This window comes from Amblyomma mixtum, chromosome 3 (assembly GCF_055824585.1).
Source record: "Amblyomma mixtum isolate Tamu chromosome 3, ASM5582458v1, whole genome shotgun sequence".
NCBI lineage: Eukaryota > Metazoa > Arthropoda > Arachnida > Ixodida > Ixodidae > Amblyomma > Amblyomma mixtum.
In genome coordinates, this window is record NC_143014.1 from 173,886,415 (window position 1) to 173,913,358 (window position 26,944).

At 45.5% G+C, this 26,944-nt stretch overlaps 1 protein-coding gene across 1 annotated transcript; it reads left to right on the top strand.

The window, feature by feature from the left end:
* Nucleotides 1–128: 128 nt before the first annotated feature.
* Nucleotides 129–26,944, top strand: LOC149352738 (docking protein 5-like). The gene is made up of 7 exons (XM_089581963.1): nt 129–409; nt 836–919; nt 6,215–6,437; nt 8,813–8,929; nt 9,442–9,631; nt 14,126–14,273; nt 18,741–26,944. Exons 2-7 carry the CDS (start codon nt 854–856, stop codon nt 18,993–18,995), a joined length of 999 nt encoding a protein of 332 aa, XP_089438089.1. The 5' UTR covers nt 129–409; nt 836–853; the 3' UTR covers nt 18,996–26,944.

Consider the following 26,944-nt stretch of genomic DNA (forward strand, 5'->3'; position numbering starts at 1 on the left):
AATGTCTTTTCTCTCTTTCGTTCTTTCTTTTGTGGAAGAAGGTGAGAAGGGCGTTTACGCTTAGCGAGAGAGTGCAAAGAGCGAGGACAGAGACGCGGAGAGAGGGGGAGAGAGGCGCCCCACGAAAGGAGCTGGCTGAGCCAGGCTGAGCCGCCGAGCGAGCTGGGAAGGAAGTGGCCCCAACCTGATTGATGACGATCACGGAAAAAGAAGGCGGATGCCGAGTGGGTTTGACGCGGGCTGTGATCGAAGATCCAAGTGTAACCCGAGCAGCACTCGTACCTTAGGAGATAGGGGAAGCATGGAACGAAGTACGGGACTAAAGCGCACCGCGTCTTCGCTGGCGAAATTGGACACTCGGACCTAGGCTGCCGCGGAGAATAAGAGCCAAACCTTTTCGCGGTCTCAGGTAAGCAGACAGACTCGCTAGGCCTAACCCCTTTTCTTTTTTTCTTTTTTTTTTCGTCGTCTCGTAACCGCAGCATACGTAATTCGTGCAGCCTATATAGTTTGAGAAGTTTGGAGTCTTCGTTGCGCTGAGCTGAAAGCTAGTTGCGAGTCTCCCTCTTGCAGTCGGGAGTTTGACATCGGCAGCTGAAGCTGACATGGATTAATACGAGAGTGTGTTTGTGCAGGTTTCTCTTGCCTGTGGGTCTGGATCAACAAGTGATGCTCATTCGATTGTTTCTGCGCCTGTAAGCAACCGTTAATGAGCGTTTTCGGAACATGTCTTTGAAATGAGCTGCTGTTTACTGGGGTAGATGCATGTCGTGGACCCTTGTTAATTTAAATGTCCAAAGTTGTGTCGTGCAACATTGTGTATAAACTTCTCCAGGGCTCGAGCAGTGCAGCCATGGCAACAGACACCAGTGACATCGCCAAGCAAGGCTATGTTCGTGTTCGCAGTCGTAACATCGGTGTAAGTAAGCACTGGCCTGTTTCTTGTGAGTGTCGGTGCCTGCGTGCATGTGTGTGTTACTGCATTTATGGGAACATTTGCGTGGTCTACTTTCGAACTTCATGGTCAGTAACCTGAGTAGAGGACGCACACATGGCACCCTGTTCGCTGCTTGTGCGCCTGCCGACACAATTTTTGTGCCGTTTTCAAGTTACCGTTGCCGCACACCTGCAAAGAGCAGCAGATATGTTTACCTCTCAGAGGCCGTATTACTTCTTTAGATAGTCCGCCTTCAGGATCAGGATAACCATTTTAAGCTGTTTTTCATTTCTCTCGCAAAAGTAATCAGATTTGTACTTACTATGCAGTTCATTTTTCACTGCTGTTTATACGCCATTTTGCATTATAGTGGTTTCATCTGTGCTGGTTGAGTGATGGTTGAAATCTTGGTTGTACTAGTATGGGAAGTGAAATGGGAACTGGCACAAATGCTATGTGCATGATTCCTGTTTGGCATCCTGTACAAGTTTCGAATTCCCCCTGTAATTGTTGCAAACTGCGGTTCTGATCTGTTACCTGGTTAAATATTTGTGATCTAGAATTTGAATGCGAGTATCAATATATATTATCTGTCACAACTTGAAAACTTGCCTGGAGTTCTGTGTCGTGGTCTTGAACTGGAACCAAGTGCTTCAAGTCCAAGTTCATGGCTTTTTTTTTTTTAATCTGAACCAAATATTAATGACTTAGAAGCTGTGCCTGTAACATACTAATTCATCACTCCCTTTCATTGTTCGGGGTCCAGTCCGATGTTCGTGAAGTCCTTTGGTCCATGCTTGTGTTTCATTTTTCGCTTAGTTCCTTGTTAGTGCAAAGTAAAATCCAGTGATCCATTTTTATCTAAGAAGTCCAGTGCTGTGTTTGGCTCAGTGGTTATGGCACTCAGCTGCTGACCCGAAAGACGCGGGTTCGATCCCGGTCGCGGCAGTCGAATTTCAGTGGAGGCGATATTCTGGAGGCCCGTGTACTGTGCGATGGCAGTGCACGTTAAAGAACCCCAGGTGGTCAAAATTTCCGGAGCCCTTCACTACGGCCTCCCTCATAGCCTGAGTCACTTTGGGACATTAAACCCCTTTGAACCATAAACTGAAAGTCTAACAATAATGGGCCCAACACACATCTTTGGGGCACACAGTGTGTAAAATCATTTTGTGTTTGCCCATGGAGCATGATAGGAGCTTTTAGAAATATCAAATGTGTTAAAATGATTTGGCATTTTCAGTAATTGATTGCATCGCACCCTTCTGATGCATACTTGTTTTTCATTTTTTCATGAATGGAAAAGGCGAATTTTGTGCCAGAACCTGAAATAGTGTTAATTTCTACTTCTGCACAGTCCTCATTGCTCTTGAGCTGTTTCTTTTTTTTTTTCACTATCAGTGCCTCACAATATGTTGTTCTCTATGCTGTACATCAAACTTGAACTGCCAAACCTCTTGGAAGCTAGCTGAACTGTGACAGATGGCATAGTGCCCAACACGTCGACTGGCCATGCTATCACCCCACGGCCATGCTTGGCACAAATATGTGTGAGCCATTAATCAACCACTTGCTGTAGAGCGTTCAAGCATGATTGTTCACTAGCTCATTCAGGCAGACATGCAGCGGGTGGAGAGCATGATGTCATGCGGTTGGTATCAGTGCCAGGTGGTATTTCCTGTAGTGAGCTTAATTATTACATGCTGGCCAAGTTGGCACCTCAGTATATCTAATGTAGCTGTAATGTAGTTTCAGGTTCATTATTTGCTCATGCTGTTTTTGGGTGGCATTTTGATGGAAAAAATGGTAGGGTTTCCACGTAGTTTCGTTACACAATCACAATCAGGAAGGCGACACTTGTTGCCTGCCTGATTGTGATTGTTAAACTGAGTAGGAAGTGTGAAAGCACTTGAGGCAACACTGCCTCAAAGGCAACCGCATGCACGGTCCCATTGTCAGCTGCTATCGGCAGCCGCGCCCAGGTAGTGGAGTGGTGGGGGGTACTGCAAGTTGATGGAGCAGGTGCGCAAGGCCTCTGCCGCTGGTGCTTCGTCAAAGGTTGAGGCTTCACACGTGCGTCAAGCTTTTCAGCTTTGCTAGTGAAGTAGCGCTTTTGTGCTAAAAGATGATAGACTGGAGCAAATATGAGATGGTCTCGATTTGGCTGCACATTGCAGAGAATAGGGGATATTCAAAATTCCGCAAGTGCACTTTCCCACATAACTATGTTGCCAAAGGCAAGATGGCTGACTTCTCTATAAAAAAAAAAAAAAACTGCGTGGGCTACAGGACAGGTGCTAAGGATATGGATAGAATGTAAGAAATGTATTTTGGAAGAATCAAACAAAAAACTAGTTCTAGCTTTGTTTCAGCTCGAAACGCATGGTCAGCCATCTTCATCTTCTTGTCTTGGGCAACATTGTTATGCGGGAAAGCGCACTTGCGGAATTTTGAATATCCGCTATTAAAAAGCTGCATAGGGAGTGATTCCAATAGAACTTTGGACCAATAAACTTCTTCGGCTTTTCATAGCTCTTTTGCAATTGAACTGACTGGAGAGGTTCAGTTGTGGAGATCCGATTGCCTACTGTATTTACTCCCATATTGGTCAATACAATGTGTAGGTGGACCCGCTAACATTGGGAGCTGTTGCGGGGGCTCAGTGGTTATGGTACTCGGCTGCTGGCCAGAAAGACATGGGTCCTGTCTCGGCTGCGGAGGTCGTATTTCAGTGGAGGCGAAATGCTAGAGGCCCGTGTACTGTTCGATGTCAGTGCATGTTAGAAGATCCCCAGGTGGTTGAAATTATCTGGAGCCCCACCACTACAGCGTCCCTCATAGCCTGAGTCACTTTGGGACATTAAACCTCATAAACGAAGCCCTAACTTTGGGCACCCAGTAACGAAAAAAAGTGTCATGTAGGTTGACGAACGGAAGCTCGGGCCGCCAACATGCAACCAGAACTGATTGCTAGAGAAGACTCAGAGACATAAACGCCTTCATTTCACCAGATTCAGCATCCACAGGGTCACTGATGTCATAGCAGCAATGCTTCACAGGTGCATAGAAAGCTTGGCATTGTATCGCATGCAAAAAAACTCTCACTGCTTTCCTTAGTACCTGATGCGCATACAGTTGTGCCTCGTTAATATAGCCCCCGTTAATATGGACAACTCGAAATATGGACACTTTTTTCGAAGGACCATAAATTTGTAATGTATTTTCGACTTGTTAATGTGGAAACTTATACCCCTGTCACACGGCCAGTTTCAATGGCCATCGTGTCGAGGGCCTTCGAGATTTTCGATCGCCATCGAACTCGAGGGAGTTGTAGTGCTGCTACACGACAAATCTCAATGGGCATTGAAATCTTTCTCGCGTCTTACGCCTAGCTCGTGTGGCGCCACAATCGCTACGTTTGGTTTCGCGCAATAACAAAAATATATTGACGAAACTTAACTAAATGTTGAAATACACTTTTTTGCAGTCATAAGGCGCGTTCACACTTGTTCAAAAATCCGTCAAGCGAAGCGGATTCGCTCGCCGCGAAAACTAGGACCTGTTCTCATCTGTTGACGCCCGGGCGAGTTGGAACGGCAGCGCCGCTCGCGGCATACACAGATACAGTGAGAAAAGAGCATAAATTTATGCTGTCTACGTACCACGAGCGTATGCACGCTTACGTATGCTAAACGCAGGCGCATTCCCACATTTCGTTCGGCGTATGCTAGCAGAGACGCAAAAATAAACTCAGCCTCTAGTGGCGCCATCTGTTTGTCAAAACGGGAACCATTACTGTCAACAAACCGACTCTCTTAGGCCTAGCAGCGGCAGAATCGACACTCTAAATAAAAAATAAAGCAAATTTATCACTTATATGTTTTCTTGTAGGCAAGATGGGACGAAGCGAATGACCGGTGCCCCATTTATGACCAGTGAACGGACAGAAAAAGGCAGCAACAACGAGAATTCAGTCCGAAGCGAGGGGTCCGGCTTTGAAGGGCGCCGCCATGTTTGTTGTCGTTCGGAGCAATGCTAGCAACCTTGGGCAACGCTCGAAGGCCCTCGAAATCTCGATAGAGTTCCGGGCTGCTCCGTCGACTCGATAGACTATTGACTCAATGGCCATTCAAACTGGCCGTGTAGCAGCGCTCGATCGCCTTCGAGTCGATAGACTATCGATTCGACGGCCTTCGAAATGCCCGTGTGACAGGGGTATTAGCCAGTGGACAGGGTGAAAATGCACAGAACCCATTGGGGCCCATGTACTGCAGCGTTTATGTACGAACAGTGATCAGAACAAAACCTTGACTGATTCAACTAAATAATTCCTTTCCAGTGTTTTGAGACCAACAAAAGGTAGTGCGAAAGTGCAAATGCCTTAGTGATGGCCTTTTTCATTTGTTTTGTGGTTTCAAGCATTACAGTGGTTGGGTGCACGGTCAATAAGCCTTTCATTTGGCGTATTTCATGAATGGCTGTGTAAGCAGCTATCGCAGCACCCTCCGAGACGTTGAAAGACTCGTTCAGCAGCTATCAACCAACTGGGCCGGTTCGAGTGATGCCATCACGCACCTCGTAGACCAATAGAAGCTTCAAATTGCTGCAGATTATTTTTAATGTAAATGACAACCAGCATAATGCGTTTGGAGCTTAATCACAAGTCACTATTTTTAAAATAATTTTTGTTTTCTCTTTCTTCGCAATTCATTATTACGGACAACTCTCTTCATGACTCTTTTGCTCATGATCCAAGTGCCCATATTAATGAGGCATGACTGTACACTTGACTCTTGTGTGGTGAGGTTCCTTGCTTATCTTTGTATTGGCCTTATCTGAGAATCTTCAGTGCATTTATCTTGAAAGAAGGAGGATGTCAAACCTTTGCACAGTAACGGTGGCAGCAGCTGCTGTAGTTTGTGAAGGCTTCAAAGGCTACCAGAACGCAGGACTTTATGCAGTAGCATTATTGGTGTCGTTTGCTCTCTTCCTTTCAGCGTTTTTAGCTGGGTTAGCACCTTTCCGTGGCCATGATTTGCGTATTGGACGACCCCCAAGAGCACGATTATTTAAAAACTGGTCGACCTCTGTGCGAGTAAATACAGTATATAATTTAGTTCTGCTGTTCTCTGAAAGAGCCAGCATGTATACTGCTGGAATTTTATGCTACCATGTTTTTCTGTGTTCCTAGTCTAGCACAGTGGTGTAATGTGCTGGCATACAAGCTGTGAAAGATTTGAAACTGAATATAGTTTTTTACATGTGGCCTGTCTGCAGGTGTGGCAACGGCGCTGGCTTGTGCTGCGCAAGGCAACTAGCACAACAGCTTGTCGTCTGGAGAAGTACCTTGAGGAGAAGCACGCCCGTGCCCACACAGGCCAGAAGGTGGTTCTTCTGACGCCAGCCACTAGCATCACCCGTTTGCCGTCTAGTGTCCGAAAGCATGCCTTCTCCATCTGCTTCCAGGATGGATCAGTAAAGTCAGTGGCATGCGATTCTGGTAAGTGTCGTCTTGTGGCTAGTCATTGCAGCCTTGTTTGCAGCCTGCCTCTAAAGTGTCATCACACAGGACTTTGTGGTCTTTTTATTTTTTAATTTGGCCCTCATTAGTGATTATGATAGTAAGGCTAGCTGTAGTCTAAACTATATGTCATGGTAGTGACTGAGTTTTGAGGTGTCCATGCATTTTTGGCTGTGTAAGAATTAGAGATAGGTGGCCCTGTTGCCTTGGAGAAATTTTTGCAATTTGTGAAAAAACTGACGAGGCAGCTGGGTCATACGACCTGTTAGGTGCTGCTCTACTATAATCATAGTAGCGATTGTGACTTTGCTGGCACGAGGCTCGTCTCATTGACATTCTCAAATGCTTTGAGAAGGGGCTCAGATGGGTTTTCTGTGGTTTTTCGGTTTGAAGTAAAATCTAAGTGAATCGTAATTTTCTTCGAATAATTTTGAAGCAGATATTTCAAATACTTCTTGTGGTGTGGCGCCGTCTAGTGTCATAACCAAGCGCCATCTAATGCGAACGGCAGGGCATGCGCTGCTCTCCCTGCACGGGTAAAAGGGCGAGCCCGGATTCACCCACACTCGCCCGTCCCTCTCAAGAATAAAAGTAGTTCTGTTCCCAGCCAGCTGTCTGGAGAGTCTTGTTTCTCCGTGCTCTCTCCCAACTCGCAACAATTGTGGCACACAAAAAGCGTTGAATGGCGCAATAAGCATTTTCGAAACCATATATTTTTCTAACACAATGCCATAACATGAAAAAAATGGAGTGCATTGTAAACCTCATTGAAGCTGGGTTGACTTTCCGCAAAAATTGCCATCGGAAATTGGCGGAGTCGACCTACATGTGGTGCCAACGTATTTGTGGGGTGTGAGACCTTTATGTGGGGACATAGAACTGGAAAGCTTTTTCGTCTGTGATGTGTCAATTACTGCTGTTTGTGATTGTAATTGGATCATTGGACAGCTGTTGCTTTTAAGCAGTGACTCCATGACACCTGCTATGCATACACTTTGCTCGCCCAGTGCCACCCTGCATGAGGCGTCTGAAAGGAGCACGCATCTCAGTGGCGGTCCTGGGGACCCCCCTCCCCACCCCCTTCCCTCCACACTTCCCGAACGTCCGTTTTTGGGCTTTCATCGGGCGAGATGTGATTTTTGACATAGAACTGGAAAGCTTTTTCGTCTGTGATGTGTCAATTACTCCCCTACTTTGTACATTAACCATGTTAGCGGCTGTCTTATTTCACACAATTCTACGTTCTACAGGTTAGTAGTTATGAGTACAGTGAGTACAATTCGTCCCCACCTTTGCCTTGCCTTGGCACCGCCCGGCGACAGCGGTGGTGCCATTCACCTGCAGTTGTGGTAGCCAGCAACCTCGTCGGGGCGGCAAGGAGCCACCCGTTCCTGTCTTTATCCCACCATGGGAGACAGCGATGCCAGCGAGGGGATCATCCCTGTTGTTGGCTTGGCAAGGAGGGGACCGAGGGTGGAATAAAGCCCCTTCTCCGAACTGAGTAATGCAGGGCACTAACCCCACTCGTGAAACGCTTGGGCAGGTGCTTCAACCTTCCTGGACAAGCCGTGGCGGGATATCTGAGCTGACGACCTGTTTTCCCCTGGTATTGAAATGAATATTGCTCATGTAACCATTAACACTCAAAGCATGGGATATGGTATAACAACTGTATAGTTCGCCATTTATTTTTCAACAATAAAGGTCAGAAAAATTGTTATACGGATAAAATGTAAATAAAAAATTTTTGGTTCTTTTTTTTTTTCTTAATATATGGAAGCCCCCCTCCCCCCAGAACCAATCTCTGGGACCGCCACTGACCCATCTCCTTGTGTCTCGCTTTAGCTGCCTTCTGTGCTCGTGCCTTCGTGCTTGATTAGCAAATTTCATGTGTAGAAGAGCGGCTGTGACAGCTGCAGTCAGCTCAGACTTGTCCCACGGAAGCGCGGGTACAGAAGTAACCAAGTACAGATCTGGGCGCTGCGTTTGCCTGCTCGCGTCTGCTGCCCCGCGCGTAAGCAGATGCTCCGGCATACACGCAAGCGCGCAGGCTCTCGGCTTGTGTGCCTGGGAAGTGGCCATGGAATCGGCTCTGGCTGCACACGCGCTGCGATGTCATCCCAGAGGGAGGTACGCTGAACCTAAACCGTGCAGAGCAAGCATTCCAGAAACTTATTCTCTCAAGACGAATGCTTGGATATTTCGAATGCCAAACATTCGGATCAAATCAAGTATAGAATGCTTTACTATTCGACCAAATATTCGAAATTATCCAATATTAACACACCCCTAGTCTTATGGACATCGGCTGTTCTACGGTTGTATTGTTAAGACAATGGTGAGTTTTGTTGCAGACCTGGAGGCAGACACCTGGGTGAAGTTGATGGTGCAGGAGTGCCTTGAGCCGCAGTCGGGTCTTTCTGCTGGGGAGCCTGACATCTTGAGTCCAGGGATCCAAAAGGAGCTTCAAGGTGGGCTTTATTGGTTTTTCAAAAAGCAGGTTCTTTGATAGATCTCTTGCTAGTTTTGTGACTTGAAAGGATGTTGTATCAAATGTTTTGCGGTCACTCAGTCTGCAGCTTGACCTTCTAATTGGTTTTGACGAGCCTAGTTCGTCCATGCCCTGCTTTTTCCAAAATATTTGTGTGCAGCTTGTCTGGGTGCAATGGTCAACCACCTGAATGTTTTCAGCAAGGCAGGCTTGTGCAACAATTCGATTGCACTGTTCGTAACAGTTGTCAGGACAGAGTTTTTTTTCATCATGAGTAATCTGTTGTAGTTTGCTGTAGGTTGCACATCATGAGAATCATGAGAGAATTTGTATAACTGGTCTAGTTTGCACTACCTATGTGTCTTTTCTCATGCACATTGTTTTTGTGCTACTTTTCAGCGTCATAACAAAAATACTTTTAGGTGGTATTTGTGTGGTGCAGTTGTGTGTATGTTTATGTAGCCTGCATGATACATAATTGTTTTTTTGCAGAACAATTCCACGTGTACTTAGTACCAAGCCCAAAGCTGGATGTGTTTGGAGAGTGCTTGCTACAGGTCACCCATGAGCACATATACCTTTGGGATCTACTCAGCCCTAGAACCAAGCTTGCTGCATGGCCCCTTACTGCACTGCGACGCTATGGCAGTGACCCAGCAAAGTTCACCTTTGAGGCTGGCAGGTACGTTTTTGCGTGTTTTGTTTGCTGCTGTATCTTCCTCAAACCACAGGGCAAGAGCTACACTTGTGGCACCAAGTTTAAAGCACCTGTACCCATGTGTATCTGCAATGAATTTGGACCATAGTGCTGGTCACAGATAGATGAAGATAGTTGAGCTTGCAGTGCACTTCCTGCTAGGTTGTGCAGTGTGCTCATGTAATTTAAGATGGCTGATGTAGCATTATGGGCCTTGACTAAAGCTTGTGCTATGACTGGGTTCCTAATACTGCCCTTTTTTTTTTTCAGCCTCAGGGTGTTAGTTTCATTAAAATTAGCCTTTATAACAGTGTAGCCCTGATATTATCTTATGCATTTCTTGTGAGATAGCAGGACTGTTGTCGTGTGTGAAGAGAGGGTTGAGGTCTTCTATTCTTTGATCAGGACACGGAAAGTTTAGGAATTCTGCTGACAAACTGTAGGAGCTTTTGAGTTGTGGTGCATTCTTCCTTTTTTAGCAACTAAAGGCAGATGGAGGCATAGAGTTCTTCATGCATACCTAGAGGGAAAACTGGCGGTGCTGTACTTCATCCACCAATGGCATGCTGGGATGATAACTCGCACAGACATTGGCACCACTTTTCTGTCGCTAGTATTGAGAAACTCTTTGGTCTGATGGAATTTCGACAGATGGCTGCTCACAACTTGTTTTCTTTCCGGCAGCAATACTCTTGATTCTCCAATTCCATGTTAAATGTTGTATTGATGCCTCAGATCAGTGTTGTCATATTGAATTTCAGTGTTGCTGTGCTCTTGCACTGACACAGTGGTATTGGAACAGTTGGGCCCTGTGAACCTTTCTCATTCCCAGTTCACATTTGCACTGTTTTATTCGTTGCGTCACCTCTTTCTTGAGGTGCAGATGTGTCATGCCTTTTGTAGGTGTTGACCCATGGCCGGGCAGATGCACGGTGCGTAGAACTGACTGTGCAGATGGGCAGACAGTCAGGTTCTGTAGTCATGGTCATGCTATTGTAGTCTGCAGTTTGGACGAGAAATCAGCTGTCTGCATTTTCTGTCCTCATGTATCATGTGGGAAGGCAGCAGAAAGTTTGCCTCATACAGCAGTTCTGGTGAAGTTGCAGTTAATGTGATAACCTGGTGAGCAGGCAGAGTGGCTTTGGGACTATACTAGCAGTCTGGGTCCTTTATCCTCTCTCAAACCCAAGCTATTATGTGGTAGAATTATGTATCAGGCATCTCCTTGTGCTGCCTGCATGATGCTGATTGCACAGTAATCTGATATGGCAAGATACCATATTTGGTAGCCTTGCTACTCACTGCAGATGGGTTGTAATGGTCCAGATGCCTTAGTAGTGTGCAATTGCAGTGGCTGAGTGCTGTTCATAGTCATTCAGAGAATAGTACTTGAGCTTGAGCCAGTACCCCACCACGGTGACTGTAGTGCTGTTGTATCACTTGGCGTCTGCAACATGCATGATTCAAAGATCATTTGTAGGATGGCCAGAGATGGTTTAAGTAGTTTAAATACTTCCGTAATGAACCCACTCGCATAATGAATCCACCCTCCCACTTTTGTCTTTGAAAACTTTTTTTTTTTTAACCATTGGCTTTTTGTAGCATGTTCCTGTTCCTCAGTTTTCGTGCCGTCCGCAGCGCAGACCTTAGCAGTACACCAAGATGCTGCACGCTGATAACATCAGGGTGTGTTCATCTTTTGAGGAGAGCTCCTGCAGGGGGTGGAGCATGCTCGGCGAACTTGGCTGCTGCATGCCTGGCTGTACTATTGTATGCTTAGGAAGCCGGCAAGCACTTGAGCATCAGCAACGAGTATAGCAGTTTAAACCAGAACGCTATGAAACATTCTCTCACCAAATCACCATTTGATTTGGTGAGCTCTAAATTGGGAGCAGAAATGTCTAACCCCTCACTGTAGCTAGGGCGTCAACATTCACATTACACACTCGTAACCGTCCTGTGGGTTTTTACAGCAAAAGCTGTAATAGCTTTGTACACGCCATTTAGTAAAAGTAATTTAGGGGTTACAACGGCATCTGTGTAGGGTCCACATCGATCAAACAAAGGGTGGCTGGTCAGCCTCTTAAATTTATTTCAAATTTTTATATATTGTTGCGTAATCATGCGAGAGAAGCGATCTGCAGTTGGTTTTGGCCCCCAAAATTTTTAGAAGCACGGGATATTATTAATGACGGAGGAGTTCCATGCTTAAGTGCTCTGCTGTTATGGCCAACTATGGTTATGAATTACATTAAAAAAAAATGGCATACATAAAAATACATAAAATACATACATAAAATGGCATAAAATAGCAGTGAGTCAGGTACATTGACTGAGTGCACCGTCAGCATTTTTTTTTTTTTTGCTTTCTCTCCCATTGGCTGCTGCACCAACCAATGGCAGTGGCTTCTACTGGGACCCACCACAGTGGCTCATCAGTTTTGATGTTCAGCTGCTTATCCAAAGGTTACAGGTTTGATCTCAGCCATGGCAGCCGTATTTCTATAAATTTAAAATACAAAAATGCCTGTGTGCTGTGTGGTGCCAGCGCGTTGAAGAGCCCCATGTGGTCTAAATTAGTCTTCCACTACGGCATCCCTCATAGCCCATGTGTCACTTCGGGACTCTGTTAAGGAGAAAATTGCTGTGAGCCTGAAGCTTTACGCATATTAAGTAGACAAACATGCTAAAACAATAACATTTTAACTTACATTTCATCTGGGGACCAATCTTAACCAGAGTAAATCTGAAGAAGACTGGTCCTGAGTCAGTTATATGAAATGTCATTATTGTTCTTTGTTCTTTTATTGTCTTGGTATACTTTTGTAGTAGAGACAGACTGACACTGTAATTGAGAAAGTTACTGGGTTTTCTTTCACGCACCATAATGCACTGCTTCTGTGTGGGGTTGTCAACCTCCGAATATCTCCCTGACACAGCTATCAAGGTAGGACGCTAGTGGTTATGATGCTCGGCCACTGACCCGAAAAACACGGGTTCGATCCCGGCCGCGGCGGTTGAATTTCGATATAGGTGAAATTCTAGAGGCCCGTGTACTGTGCAATGGCAGTGCACGTTAAAGAACCCCAGGTGGTCGAAATTTCCGGAGACCTTGACTACGGCACCCCTTGTAGTCTGAGTTGCTTTGGGATGTTAAACACCTATTAACCATAAAACAAGGTAGGACAGTTTCAGGAGAGAGAGAAAGTGATTTCGGATGTTAATGACATTTGGTCTAGAGCTGTGGTTCTCTGTTATGAATGAGCATAGTGCCCCTTGAGCATCAGTGAGGACTACTGAGGAGCCCTGGGGAGTAGTAGGTAGAAGCACTGTGACAGTTAAGAAGTTGCACAAATAATCAAGGGCATGAATTAATTGGGCTTGGATCGTAGGTACAGGTTTAAGAAAAACTGATATTTTAATTTTGCATATTTGACTTGAGAAAGCATGCTCAGCTCCACCTTAAGGCTTCTCTGAACAGCAGGAGCTTCATAGATCCTGAATAAGTTTTCAAGGACTACAAAGGATTTTGGACCCTCTTTTCTAAACCATTGGTCTCTGGGTAGCACTATGCTACTGGTAACTTGCTCTGGGGCTCATCAGTGCCGTCAGCCATCCTGACTGAAAGTATTTGTGGCACTCATTGTCTGTGACAATGGTTTTGGTCTTTGTGGTGTTGCGTGATGCAGCAAGGTTGCTGTTGTCTTTGGCATGAAGAGGGCTGCATTTAGGCAGTTAGGTGTGAAGGGAAGCTTAAGTCCCAATTTAAGTTGTGCTCTTCAGCCCGCAAGTGGCGTTACTTAACGGTTGCGGACATCAGGAGCGAGTGACGGGCTGCCAAAGCCCTTTTGTATGGCCTTGATAACGCGGCACTACAGAACAGAAAAATAGTTACACGATGTAGTAACCCTAGCATGCCTGCTGAAGTGCTATGCTTTTCTGCTCTTTATGACAATAAGAAATCGTTAAGCCTACCACAGTGGCACCTCAAAATATTCACGTCGTTTGTGGCCATTCCCATTCCTCTTCTTCCCCTTGGCCACCGCGGTGGCTCAGTGGTTATGGCGCTCGGCTGCTGACCTGAAAGACACGGGATTGATCCCAGCTGCAGCGGTCGAATTTCTAGAGGCCCTTGTACTGTGCGATGTCAGCGCACGTTAAAGAACCCCAGGTGGTTGAAATTTCCGGAGCCCTTCACTACTGCGTCCCTCATAGTGTGAGCTGTTTTGGGACGTTAACCCTGATAAGCCAAACCATCTCCTTCCCCTTCTTTGTTTTTTTAATCCAGGAAGGAGGCTATAAAATTTAAACTTAAATTTCATAATAAAATCTGGCCCTTTAATGGAACTAAGTTAAATTTTCTCTACATCAGGTTTTATGGAAATTTTATGGTGCACTTCATTTATGAGCCTATGTGAAACTGACTTTTTTTTTTGTCATTACTTCTGGTGTTAATAGGTATGTTGTGATATCTTGTAGGCACTGTGCCACTGGAGAAGGCATGTTTGTGTTCCATACCCTTGAGGGAGAGAAGATCTACTGCAAAGTTCACCAGGCAACACTGGCCATTGCTGAAGCGCATCATCGTTCCAGGCGACTGCAAGCTTTGCCATCAGCCCCGCCCCAGGTAGCATTCTTCCTGCGAGTTTTCACGGTATGAGCTATTATATGGAGCGTACTGCAAGTGGTCACTTGGGTGGAGCCCGTCCAAGGTCACCGATTTTAGTGGCCAGGAGAGAAAGATGAGATAACGAATGGAGGGAGGCTGTGGCCGACAGATTTAAAGAAAAGATAAATGCATCTAGGTCACCCGTTGCTCTCTATCTGCGTTTCTCTTTCCCCCCCCCCCCTCCCCCTTCAGCTGCTGCAGCTCGGAACCAAGATTGCCTCTGCCGGTGGCCAGAGAAACTAAATAACAAGCCGAAAAAACAGCACACATGGGTGGCCCAGCAGCTGCCCTTTTATTACCCTTTTATCAGTCCTCTCAAGAGAAAGATAAAAAATATTAATGAAAAAAGGGAGCCCGAAACAGCAGAGCTTTGCTGGGCTTAAAGCCAATGCAAGATATAGGAAACCAATGTGAATCTTTTTATGATGGGTCATAATAAGAGCTTATCATTCCTAAACAGTACTACTGTAAGAGACACGAATCGAATCGTGTCGGAATCGAATCGTGTCCTGCGTTAGAGCGCATTCATGAGCGGATAGGCGGTTGCGCCTCACGGACATCAGCACTGCAAACTTCCCAAAAAGGTCCTTTTTCTTGCACTACATCCATTGTGAATGCGGCAAGTGTCCACGTGCCCTATTTGGCCCAAAGGTGGGCTCCAGATAAGACTGAGGCTTGGACGGTGTACAACGTTTCCTGTGCACGAAAACCGGCTGCCATCGTCGCTACACCTGCATGCGGCGTCGGCATGATCTTCTGCAAAAGGCTGTCGTTAATTAGTGCTCAGCGCATCCATACATAAACCTAAGCTTCATAGACATACGAATAACCATTTTTGCGGATAGAGATTTTGTGTCTGACTGATATATATGCCCCATAAATAAAAGCAACCTTTCATCGCGTGACACGCTAGGCCACAATGCACAGTACCGATCGCCCTACTGATCTCGAAGCACGAAAACTTGCCAGCCAGTGTCAGAACTTGGCCAGGCCTATAGAGTACCATGGAAGTTGGCCTAGATGTTGTGAGCTATAGTGTGACCAGCCCACTAACTACAAACGTGGAGGTGTAACGAACAGCTTTTTTTTTTTTTTTGTTCTCACTGCTCTTCGACATACACCAGGTATTTCAGGGAAGCCTGCCACTAATTTTGACAATGGGTTTTTGAAGTAAAGAAAAACTTTTTGCGGCATAGTAATTCCAGTGTTGGCGGACATCAAAAGATAGGCAAATTATGTTAACTAGTAAAGTGATTAACTAGATTCTAATAGTCAACTTTTTAACTATTACCGATAGTCGTCCGCTTGCAATTAGACATTTGTAGCTGGCCGTTAATAAGAGTCGTTTCAGTTTTTAGAATTTCGAAAACTCTATTATTCTCGCCGCTGGGGCTCAACTAGTATGGGCCATTTCTTTCTCCATTTGAAAACCACACACCTTCAGGAGGGCGTAATGCAACGTCAATCAAATCCCGTCACTTCGTGGCTTGCATACCACTGGACAGTCTCTGTCCCGCCTGTGTTGCGGTGCGCCTCGCTCCTCGCCACTTTGCAGCTCCAGAGCGGCCGGGGCAGAAAATATCACGTGCTGTCCGCACCACGGAGTGTCGTGATTTAACTGATGCCGCTTTGCACTCTCCGCATCTCCGCAGGCGCGTGGTTTTACAATGGCATGAGAAATGGTTCAAAAAAGTTAAGCCACAGTGGCGAGAGTAACCACGTTTTATAAATTCTAAAAACTGATGTGGCTATTACTGATGACCAGCTACAAATCTCTAATTGCAATCAGGTGCCTATTGATAGTAGTTATAAAGTTACCGTATTTACCCGAATGTAACGCGACCCCAATTGTAACGCGAGGGTCGACTTTGCGAGGGCGAAACCGGGGAAAAAAAAGAACACGATTGTAACGCGAGGGTCGACTTTGCGAACGCGCAAGATCAAAGAACGCGAAAACACGAATTTAACACGAGGAACCGAAATTATAGAACACGAATGTGACGCAGGAAACTATAGGAAAAGTCGAGAGCAGCTTTATTGAAGAACAGTCGTAAAAAGTAAAAATGCACTAAAAAGGAGAAAGTCGGTCCTCCCGTGACCGCGCCACGTGATAGCGCATAGAGCTTGATAGCGTGCGGGAGAGGAACTGACTGGGAGAGGAATCGGCTTCGCGAGCCACAGCCGGTCTCGAGGGGTGCGCGCGCTTCTCTTGCGCGCTCCCCCTAGAGACCGGCCGTGCACAAGCGCTTGGCTTGTGAAGGCTGGCCGCTTGGCGTCGCGCTCCCTCATTTTTTTCCTCCATGTTTCAAGGTGACTTGTTGCTGGCGCGCTCTCGTTGGTGTCGTCTGCTCTGCCTTTTTCGCGTTTGCACCGCATTCACGACTCGTCCTGGCGTGGTTCGCGTATTGGTTGACCGCTGAATTTGGAGCGCGCGACTTTGAAGGAGCAGGTAAATCGACACGCACGTAGATGCGGCACATTAAGCGAGCCTAATAATGGAGTGTTTGGTGCCTTTCTTAACATTTTTATACCTAGTATTCGAATGTAACGCGGGGGGTGACTTTTCACGTCTGTTTATGGTAAAAAAACTTGCGTTACATTCGGGTAAATATGGTAACTATTAGATTTTCTGACGTCCGCCAACACTGGTATTACTATGCCGCAAAAAGCTTCTCTGCCTTAAAGACCCATTTTAAAAAATCAGTGACTTCCCTGAAACACCTGGTATCTCTATCGACCTTTTCAAAAAGAGGTCCATGGGTGCCGCTGTATTGGGTGCTGGGCTGTGCTCGTGGTACAGGAATGAGTTGGGGATGAAGCTTCCCTGCGTTCTCCGCACAGCCCAGAAAACCGGTTTTCCTGGAGGTCATGAAAGGTCTATAATGGGCTCAACAACCTTGGGTCATTGCGCTTCAAGACGGGCAAGAGAGAGAGTGGCTACCAACATGAATAGTGTGGCACGGGCTGTTAGAAAGGGAAGGCAGTGAAAGAGCCCTGTTAAATGGGGATGAAAAAGAGGGAAATAAACACAAAGTAGTGGTGGCAAGAAGTGAAGGCACAGCAGCACGGCAGCCACCACTGTGCGTAAAGCCGCTTGCATTAACTCTTGGAAGGCTTTGTAGTGCTTGACTTAGCCGTGCCCATTTGTAAAGTTGCCCCCCATATAACTTTACCGACGTGGAGGTTGGTGCAGTGTTCATGGATATAGCCCCTCAGCCATGCTTCCGCTGAACATTGAGCTCACATTATAATCGTATTGCAGTAAAGGCTCGATAATTCAAACTTTGTTAATTTGAAATCCCGGATAGTTAGAATTTTTGTGGTCCCTTAGTTTCGGATGCAAATTTGACCAGATAACGAGCCTGGTTAATTCGAAGATCTGGAGTTCTATGGCAGAATGCCTGATCCCGATTTCGTCGCAAATAGGTGAAGCGACCACTCCTCAGAGCCGCATGCCGGTGCTGTAGAGCGATGCCAATGCTTGGTAGGCGATGCGCCCCAGCCCCACTACACTCACTGCAGTGCAGCCGTGGAGACTGGTTTCAAAGTAACATGCTCTCAGCGCTTTGTCAAGCTACAGCCAGACTGGAGGCAGTGGTGCACGCTCTCGTTGCTCCTCTCCAGTCTGGCTGTGGTTAAGGCAACATCTAGTGGAGACACTGGCATCGAACCACATCCCAGCCCTAGCAGTGCATAGCAGCCTCGGTGCACGTCCTGCGACGCTACCATTCCCGCTGCGTGCCCACGACTGTTTGACTGCGCCCAACGCTGGCCTGTGCCGATTCTTTGAGTAGCGTGCTATGTTCGGAGGGTTAAGTTACTGGTATCTCTGATTACTTATCATACCACTGGATAAGAGTTGGTCGTTGTAGAGAAAAACTACCATCCGAAAATTGAGGGTCGTCCTATACATGGAGCCGACCTATTTGCAAGGTCTGAAGTAGTTCTGGACTAGTGGCGGGTAGTATGTGTCCTGACCAGTGCCCATTCCCGATAGAATGCATGGGGCTGGCTCCATGCGTAAATAAAACAAAAAAAGTTAAGATCATTGGAAAGGCGTTTTTGAAAGGCTTCCGCCGCCCTCGACCACATCATGTGGGGCTGTGTTCGTCACCCCCCACCAAAATTCCTCAATATTTGTTCGAAGCAGCAGTGAGAGGCTGCCCTGAGCAGCCCAGTGCCTGACCTCCAGGACAAGATCTTGGATTGGGCTCAGAGGGTAGCGGAGGCCTACCCAGCATAGGACCTTTCTCCCTCTCTCGCTGCCCTCTTCCCGTTTGGGATAAATAAATTTGTCACCCACTCTCAGACTAGTGCACTCATCCCTCATATAATATTGTGCCCAACTTATAAAAATGTAGATCAGTGCTGGTGACCACTACTGCATGGAAATTGTTCTAACAATCTTGACCATTCTGTGTGCAGAGCCTGATCCCACCTACCGGCCCAGTGTCTGTGCCATACCGCAACTCCACCAGTCCTCTGCAGCAGTTCAGCTCGTCGGAGAACCTCCCAGGTAGCCAAGATAGGACCAGCCATTCACTGATGCCGCTGCGGGATATGCCTACTACTTCACAGTCTTTTGATGACATCCTAAACCCCCCACGGGTGTCCAGTACTGTCGGAGGAGCCTCGCGCTGCAGTCTGCGCTCCCATCTGCTCCAGTTTCAAGCACGCTGATTAGTGATGCAAACCTGAGTGTGTGGCTGTGCATGTGTCAGTGGTATTGACCAGCAGAACAGCTCAAGCTGCGGACATGCGGATTAGGCTTCTGAAGTTCACAGCAACGAAGAACTGCTTCAGCATCTTCAGATGTGTCCTTATCTTTGGGGTGGGAAAAGAATATTCATTGCAACACAGTATGTACACTCGTGTGTATGTGTGTGTGTGTGTATGTGTGTGTGTGTGTGTGTGCGTGTGCATATGGCTTCACATGTAGTTATCCGGCGTTTGTACCGAACTGTGGCACTGGAAAAACTTTTGTTTTGTGGTGTGGAGCTTTTCTGTTTTTTTTTCTTTCTTTCTGTTTTTTATGAGCTGTAGAGTTGTGTGTTGTGGCTGTTCTGTATGGTCTGTTGGATGTAGCTTCTGTAATCGATGGATACCTCAGGTGCAAAAGCACCAAACATGTCTCTGGAGATTGTCTGATGAACAGTTGCACGTGGGCTTTGGGCACATGAGTGGGCATGTTTATGAGAAAACTTGTCACCCTCCTTGGACTTGAATTTTCTTCAAGCAAAGCATTAATGTTGTATCTTTATGTGCTGCAAACGACTGTGCACGTTGCTGATTTGTGTGACTGAAAATTTGCCTTTATCAGTTGACATATTAGTGCAGTGTTGATGAACCATTCCGAAAAATGTGTGTGCATGTGTATGCGTAATCATTGGTTGACTTGCACGGAAACGCATTTTAACTTTCATTCTATTGAAGTGGAAGGTAACTTGTCGAAAAGAAATTAATGACGGTGAACACAGAAAGTTTGTCCAATTTCATACATGGTTGTGCATTTTTTTTTAGGTTTTTACCTTTTTATATGTTTTGGCATTTATATTTATTTTAACTGCTAGATATGTGAATGTTTTGGTCGTTCTCACAAGTTTATTTAATGACCTGAACCTGACGTATATTCCATGGCATAGGTAAAACTGGTTACTGTAATCTTACTGCATGAGCGTAAGATTGTCAGGATCAGTGTGCTTGTTAGCATTTACCAACGTCATGCTATTATGTATATATCTTTTGCTATTGTTGCTATCTGTTGCTATTGCTCTGGCTGCGTGCTTTACTAGCAATGTTCATAATGCTCAAGACTACATTCTGTATCGCACTTCAATCAGTGCATTGTGCGGACTGTTTTTCTTTCTTGCAGTGAAAAAATATGTACTTCTAGTAATGGCTGCGCTGCAACTTAGCTGAAGTTCGAAATTTGTCATTTTAAGAAGCAAGCTAAGTGAAAATGGCTGGAAAGAAGCCGTGTGACAGGAGCCTTTCTTATTTGCCTTCATATTCTTATCTGGTGCAGATGAACACGTTTCTAAATGTTCAAATGCACAACAACTTTTAAATTGCTTGCTGTGTTGAAGAATGGCTTCTACCACACCAGTTTGTATCTGTGGACTGTTGTTTCGTGTCATCATTTAATTGTCATACAAACGCGTGAAACTTGTTTGATGAATGTTAGTTTTTGCACCTGAATCTTAATTGCTTTGTTGTAATCAGTGTTCTTAGACTCATATACTTTCTTTGTTTGCTACGTGCTGTTAAAGTGGTTTTAACATATTCCATGTGGAGTGTGATGTCCTTGCCATACCCCCAAATGATGCAAATGCAAACACAGTACTTGATTTTCTCAAACTGGCTATGGTAAAACTAGCAAGTTGAATAGAAGGACTAATGTGAAATTACTGGTTTAACTAACTGTGTTAAAGTAACTATGACAAGGCCCCATTTAAATTTTGCAGCAGTTGTCCATTGTTATGCATTTTTTTATATTAATTTCATCAACAAGAAGGCCTGTGTGAGACCAAATACACCGCTAATGTTCATCACTGCTGAAAAGTGTTGAAATCGTAAGGACTGTTTACAATGTGACATATTTCTCCAAGCATCTAGCAAGAAATTCTCTGAAAGCTCATTAAGCGAAGGTGAAGTGTTTTTCCTAGAAATTTGATTGCCATTTGATGTGTTGTTTGCTCGAACACTAATATCATAAATGAATATTTCAAAACTACAGAGTACTCGCGTTAACTTGAATTTGCACATCTTGAAAATATTTTCATATCACGCATTAGGCACTGTGTGTTTGTCACTGCTTATCTTGAAAGGTTTTCACGAAGAAATTCAATTCTTGAAACCTGGCAGTCGAAAACTCGAAAAAAGGGCCAGCGACCATTGCATGGCACACAGGTTACACCGTGAACGAAAAGCAAGTGTGTGCTGGTGGGCTGCTTGTCAGTGCTCTCACATGATTCCGCTGCTAACAGCCGACACCCATGTGTGCTGCCTCCACTGCCTGCCTAAGAACTTGGAGCAAGAACAGGGTCTGTTCTCCAGAGAAACTGCTGCTGGGCAGACAAGACAGAGGACATGCGGAATGGGCACCCCCCCCCCCACCGGTAGGAGTGTCATCTGAACTGTTGTGCACTGCAGCAGAGGTGGCAGCGGCCATTATCACATTATCAACGTATCATGCACTCATAGCTCGCGCTCTTTGCCTGTTGTGTTCATTGCGCTGCTGTACCATTACACGGCGCTCCTTTTATTGTAACTGTGCTTAGTTTGCATTGTGACGTTAGCGTAGCAAAGTAAAGCTAGGCCGATTGTTTAAATTTTTACAATGTGTGATTAATAACTAAAAATGTGGGTACTTCACATATCTCGAAATTTTGCGCTGTTTTTGCAATTTCAAGATAAAGAGGGTTTACTGTACATTTAAACTTCTTTAGTTATCTAAAAATGGGGGTTTCAATCACAATGCCGCTGGGTACCCACTGGTTTTGAATGAGTACACGCTTTCCCCTGGCCTGGTGCTCAACTTCTCTGCAGTGAAATACCCCATCTTGTGTTGACAAAACAGTTCGTGCCATGGTGCTCGTTGGCCAAAGTTGCCCTTGCCCCCATTAAAATTCATCACCATCAGTTATCTAAAAATGTGTGACTGCAGCCCTCCCCACACATTGACTAGGTGCTGCTGCCTGCAATTGGCTACTAGTTATGTCGTGTCAAAACTATTGTCTGCACCAAGACTAGCAGACTAGGTGCAGCCTGCTGCCTTGCAGTGATGGCCATGCTGACTACAAACTCTGATAGTGAACCGTTTACAGTGTCTGGAGGGAACTGGAATTTCCCCGTATGCTCTTGAGCCTCAGATATTCCAAGACAACGTGGCAGTTGTGGGCACCGGCAGTGACATGATGCCAGCTAAAAATGTAAATGTTGCAAAAGTGTCTTGCATCAGAAGTCAGTTGATACGTGTGCATGTTTTTCACAGCTTTTGTGCGAGATTGGAGCCTGTAATTAAGCCCACATAAGGAGGAAACCATACGCCTGCCTCACTAAGAGAATAAGTCTGAATGTACTTCAACTGCTGGATATTCTCTGGAATGAAGCAACGTTGGTCGCGCTTTGGTTGTCTTTTAGCTGTATTTGTTTTGGGCTCTATATGACAAAATAGCAGTGTTAAAGGCAGAAGAATATGCGACTCCCTGCAGTAGCTCAGTGGCTCTGGTATTTTGCAGCTCATCGTGAGTTTACACATTTGTTCCCAGGCGTGGCAGGCGCACTTTGATAAAGGCAAAATGCAGAAGTTCCCCCTGCACTGCAACTGTGTACTCTTCAGGAAAGCTGCTCTGCATAGGGGTAAATGGCTCCTTTTGGGAGCAAAAGACTGATTGCATTGGGCATCAGTTGAGCTGACTTGATTGAGAACCTCTGTAAACGGTATTTAAAACTAGTGGTATCATTGTCACAAAAGTGATCTGAACAGAGCAGTGTTACGCAAGGGCTTGAAGGTCATGAAAGCCATAAGCTACTGTGCTACTTGCGTTTCTCTTGAGCGATGTAGTGAAAGAAAGCATTAGCACGGCTGCTTGCGTTCGTACAGCTGAAGGCTGTTCAGATCCCTGGTGCCAGTCGCAGGTGACCATGAGGAAACATCGTCAGCAAGGGGGCGGAAGCAAGGTTCTCTAGTACTTGCATCACCTACCTTTTTGCTGTCTGCACATCTCCACAGTGCTTTGAATGCAACATGTTACAAAGATTGTCAACTTTAATCTGCAGTTGTCTCCCCAGGGTTACAATTGAACAGATTTTATTCTAAAGATTATAAAGTTCCTTCACCTGGGTACTGGTGGCTTTTCAAGTCCTACGTTCTCTCCACCTTCCCTTAAAGGTCACATGAAAATGCTCCTTGTTTTTGGCTTTAGAAACAGCAGTTAGGCTACATTGGTATGTTTCATAGAGTTCGAGATATAGCTTGTGCTAGAGCTCTAAGCGAGTGATGTTCAAATTTGCTTTTCATTACATATTAAATTCTAGCTTGTCCACAGGAAGTTTATGCACTTGGCTGTATGACATGGTGACTTTTCTTGCTGACTGACAGTAACAGTTTGGGATGCGACAAGCTGAGCCCGCAAGAATGTGCGCAGCATGTTGCTATATGTGGTGTTATCCTTTGAACAGGAGTGAATGGGCAATAGTGTACAGTGTTGTATGAAATGCATTTTTCCTTCGTACTACCTGTGGCATATGGACGGGAAAGAGCTTGTGTTGCTTCATGTTGAGACCATGGTTTCCACTTGCACCATCTTTCTCAAAAGTTGCCATGCCATTTCATGGGCTTGACTGCAGGTGTGATTGGGCCATGTAATGGCCCCTTGGCACATCAGTGGTCTACCCAGCAAGAATGACTGTTGTGCTTACCATTCATTGCCCTCCCCTAGGGCGTATTCGCCAACTGCAGCCTGTACAGCCACAAGGCTTGAAACCACGGTGAATTGATCACGGTGACTGAAGATTGTCAGAACGGCTTACCTAAAAGAGATAATAAATCCTCTTAAATGGCGTTATATGCCACTAAGTATCACGATTTGCGACCTAAAAGGGAAAATATGGAAAAAAATGAATTTAAAAAAACAATAAAATTACAGTACAGAGAGCGGAGTCGAACGGCCGACCTTCCATACGCAACACATGCCTCTAATCCACTGCGCCATAGCGGCGATGTCAAGCCATCGTTCTGAATGAATATTTATAACCAGCCTTAATGTGGCTGCTACCTGCCGGTGGGCGGCGCTGTCATCGCTGGCTGTACCGGCTGCATTTGGCGAACACGCTCCCCTAGGTCCCAGTAAACCACCCACTGACTGCTCCAAATATGGGCTTGCTGACCTGGTAACTTTAGACAGAGATGGTATGGTCTTTTGAGCATGTGTATGCTTGTATGTGAAAAATATGACTAAAATTCATTACTGCCTGGGTGGCCATACAGTAAAAGCTCGTTAATTCGACACTGATGGGACCGCGAAAAATTGTCGAATTATCCGAATGTCGAATTATCGAATGAACAACAAAAAACAATGTTTGCCGCAACAGGACGTATACCTTTATTTGGCAAGGAAATCTGTAATCACCGTCTGCTTTTTCGAGCGAATTTGAGCGACTACGATAGCTCTAACAGCTGCCAGGTGCTCCGCGGCACACGCGCCGTCAGGGATTTGTTCACAGAAGTCCTCCCGCACAGACAAGGCTTCTGCGGCTTCTTTCACCGTGCACTTCGGCATTTGGGACAAATGCTCACAATCGTAAATCGTCGTCGTTGTCAGCGCCTGTCACTTTAATTATTTCATCCTCGGTCAGCTGACAGGACACAAAGGCGAGGCGCGCAGGCCCTGCGCGCTACCCACCCGAAAGCAGCGCGGGGAGGAGGTGGGGAGGAGGTGAAGGGAGCGCGGCTCCCCGCTTATCTGTTTTTTCAGCCAGCGTTCGCGGGGACGGCGTTGTTGCTGGGACGCGCGTCTTATCTTTTCTCTTTATCTTTCCTCTGATCTTTTAACTCTCCTCTATCTGCACATGGCAGCGGTGGTGGCTCGGCTGAGCCAGTAGGCAATCCCTTGCAATTTCCTTTCACCCTTCTCTCAGTCGCAACAAAACAGCAACAACAAGCAGCGCAGTAAACACGCTGACAAAGCGCGCATTTACCAAAAAAGGCGCCGTAAATAACCGCGATCGTAGCGACTGCTGCGACACAACAAAGCACAAAAAAAAAAGACGCCAGCCGCTTCGGCCGCCGCTAACTCGCTTCCTCGGATGGATGGATGGATGATAATATGACCATACCGATGGCCTATCAGCCGTACAGTAGCGCCGCTCATGGCAGTTTTTTTTTCTTTTTGCTCTCGGCAAACCGGCTTGGCGGGCTGCGGAGTGAAGTCGAATTAACCGACGCACGGCAAAATTTGTTCGAATTAACGAGAGTTTCGCCCCATAGACTCCTATGTATAATTGTAGGGACCTCGCGCGCGCGTCGAATTATCCGATTTTCCGAATTAACGGGGGTCGAATTAACGAGCTTTCACTGTAATCAAATTGTACACTGTAACAAAATGGTGTTTCCGTGGTCAGAGCTTTTATTGACTGAATTCTTCACATTTTAGTGGGGCACCTCCCAGGTGTGCCTAAGAGCAGTGGAAGAATATTTTACACCTGCACATTAATGTCGTAGGCTACAACGAGTTTTCCAAATTTAAGCTTTATTTTGACACTTGTTGACTGCCATGCTTTCCATTTCTCGGTCAGAAGTGGTAATTGAAATGTGGCAGAGCTTTTCCATGGAGCTTCGACTGCATAATATTGGAGAACTTAACGGTGCGTTGTGCTAGTGGGCTTATGGGAGAGAAAAGTTGAGCTAACATATATTTTTGTATTCATGTCACTTGAGGGAAAGTTTTGTTCTACAGTAAATTGAAATTAGACAGCCCAATAGATTGTAGTAATCGTGTATCTTGTGTTGACTCTTTCCTTTGTGTTTCTTAATTTTTTCACCATAAATTCATTTACATGTCCTGACAGTGCTTACAGATTTCAGCTTCATATGGGAATGTAATGACTGCTTTATTAATATGCAGAGTCCAGTCCTCTATGGCTGGTATTCACGGCAGATAACTTAAAATTTTTTAAGTTGGCCTGATATGAATGTGTTAACAGTGCTTACCATTCAGATAACGCTATATGTTGTCTTGTGGTTATTAAAGAAGAAATGGAAGGCATTCGTACTCTGTGCTATCACCAGTCTGTTTTCAGTTGCTGTCTAATAGGCGACATATGCTTTAAAGCTGCCTTTGTACACCTGGGAGCAAAAGTGGTGTACACCATGTGAACTTAAATTTACCTTCATCACTGTGCCATGTCCCAGCCACATCAACTCTCGAAACAGGTGTGGGACGAATGTGTTTTTCTACAGGCGTGTCAGTTTGCTCATTTCAGTCTGTGGCACTCCTAGCAGCACTGGTTAGCACCACTTTTTTTCCCGGCTGTACTTCTGACACTCTGAACAATGGATTACCCACCTACAGACTCATGTATTTATGTACAGGGACCACTAGCCATGGTGATCACCATGCGTTTCTTGGAGGAGGAGCTTTCTGCTCTCCAAAAAAATTTTAACTTCAACGTCTGCATGCATGCCATAGTTTTCATTGAAAATAACTTACATGAAATAACAATGTTAATTTTATTCCTAATGTGTGCCGTAAGCCTAAATGGCAGCTGTTTCTGGTATTTATATCGATTTTTCCTTCATGGTTATTTCTTAAAAACGAGTTTGCTGCGAACAGGCAGTTTGAACCCAAATTCCGAGGTGCTAGAGCTGCTTTAAATATTAATATAATCGGAGCACTTTGCAGTGAAGTTTGAGTGTGCATCATGATGGCAGTTGGGCACATTATTTAATCCAAACTACTGCATATTTTTCTATGGAAAATGTTTTGCTCATGTACTTATTTTCTGCTTCAAGAATGAAAGTTTTATTCTGTTACTCCCTACCCCTTTGTGCTGGACTCATTACAGGATGCATTGTACAGGACAAGAAAACTTGTTTGCACAATAAATAATTCTGACTTGATGCTCAA

Bases quoted from the DNA above. Each gene is read 5' to 3' on its own strand.
- LOC149352738 (XM_089581963.1), top strand. From the start codon at position 854: ATGGCAACAGACACCAGTGACATCGCCAAGCAAGGCTATGTTCGTGTT. The intron at 8,930-9,441 runs GTGGGCTTTATT...GTTTTTTTGCAG, and splicing joins GATCCAAAAGGAGCTTCAAG to AACAATTCCACGTGTACTTA. The intron at 9,632-14,125 runs GTACGTTTTTGC...GATATCTTGTAG, and splicing joins TTCACCTTTGAGGCTGGCAG to GCACTGTGCCACTGGAGAAG.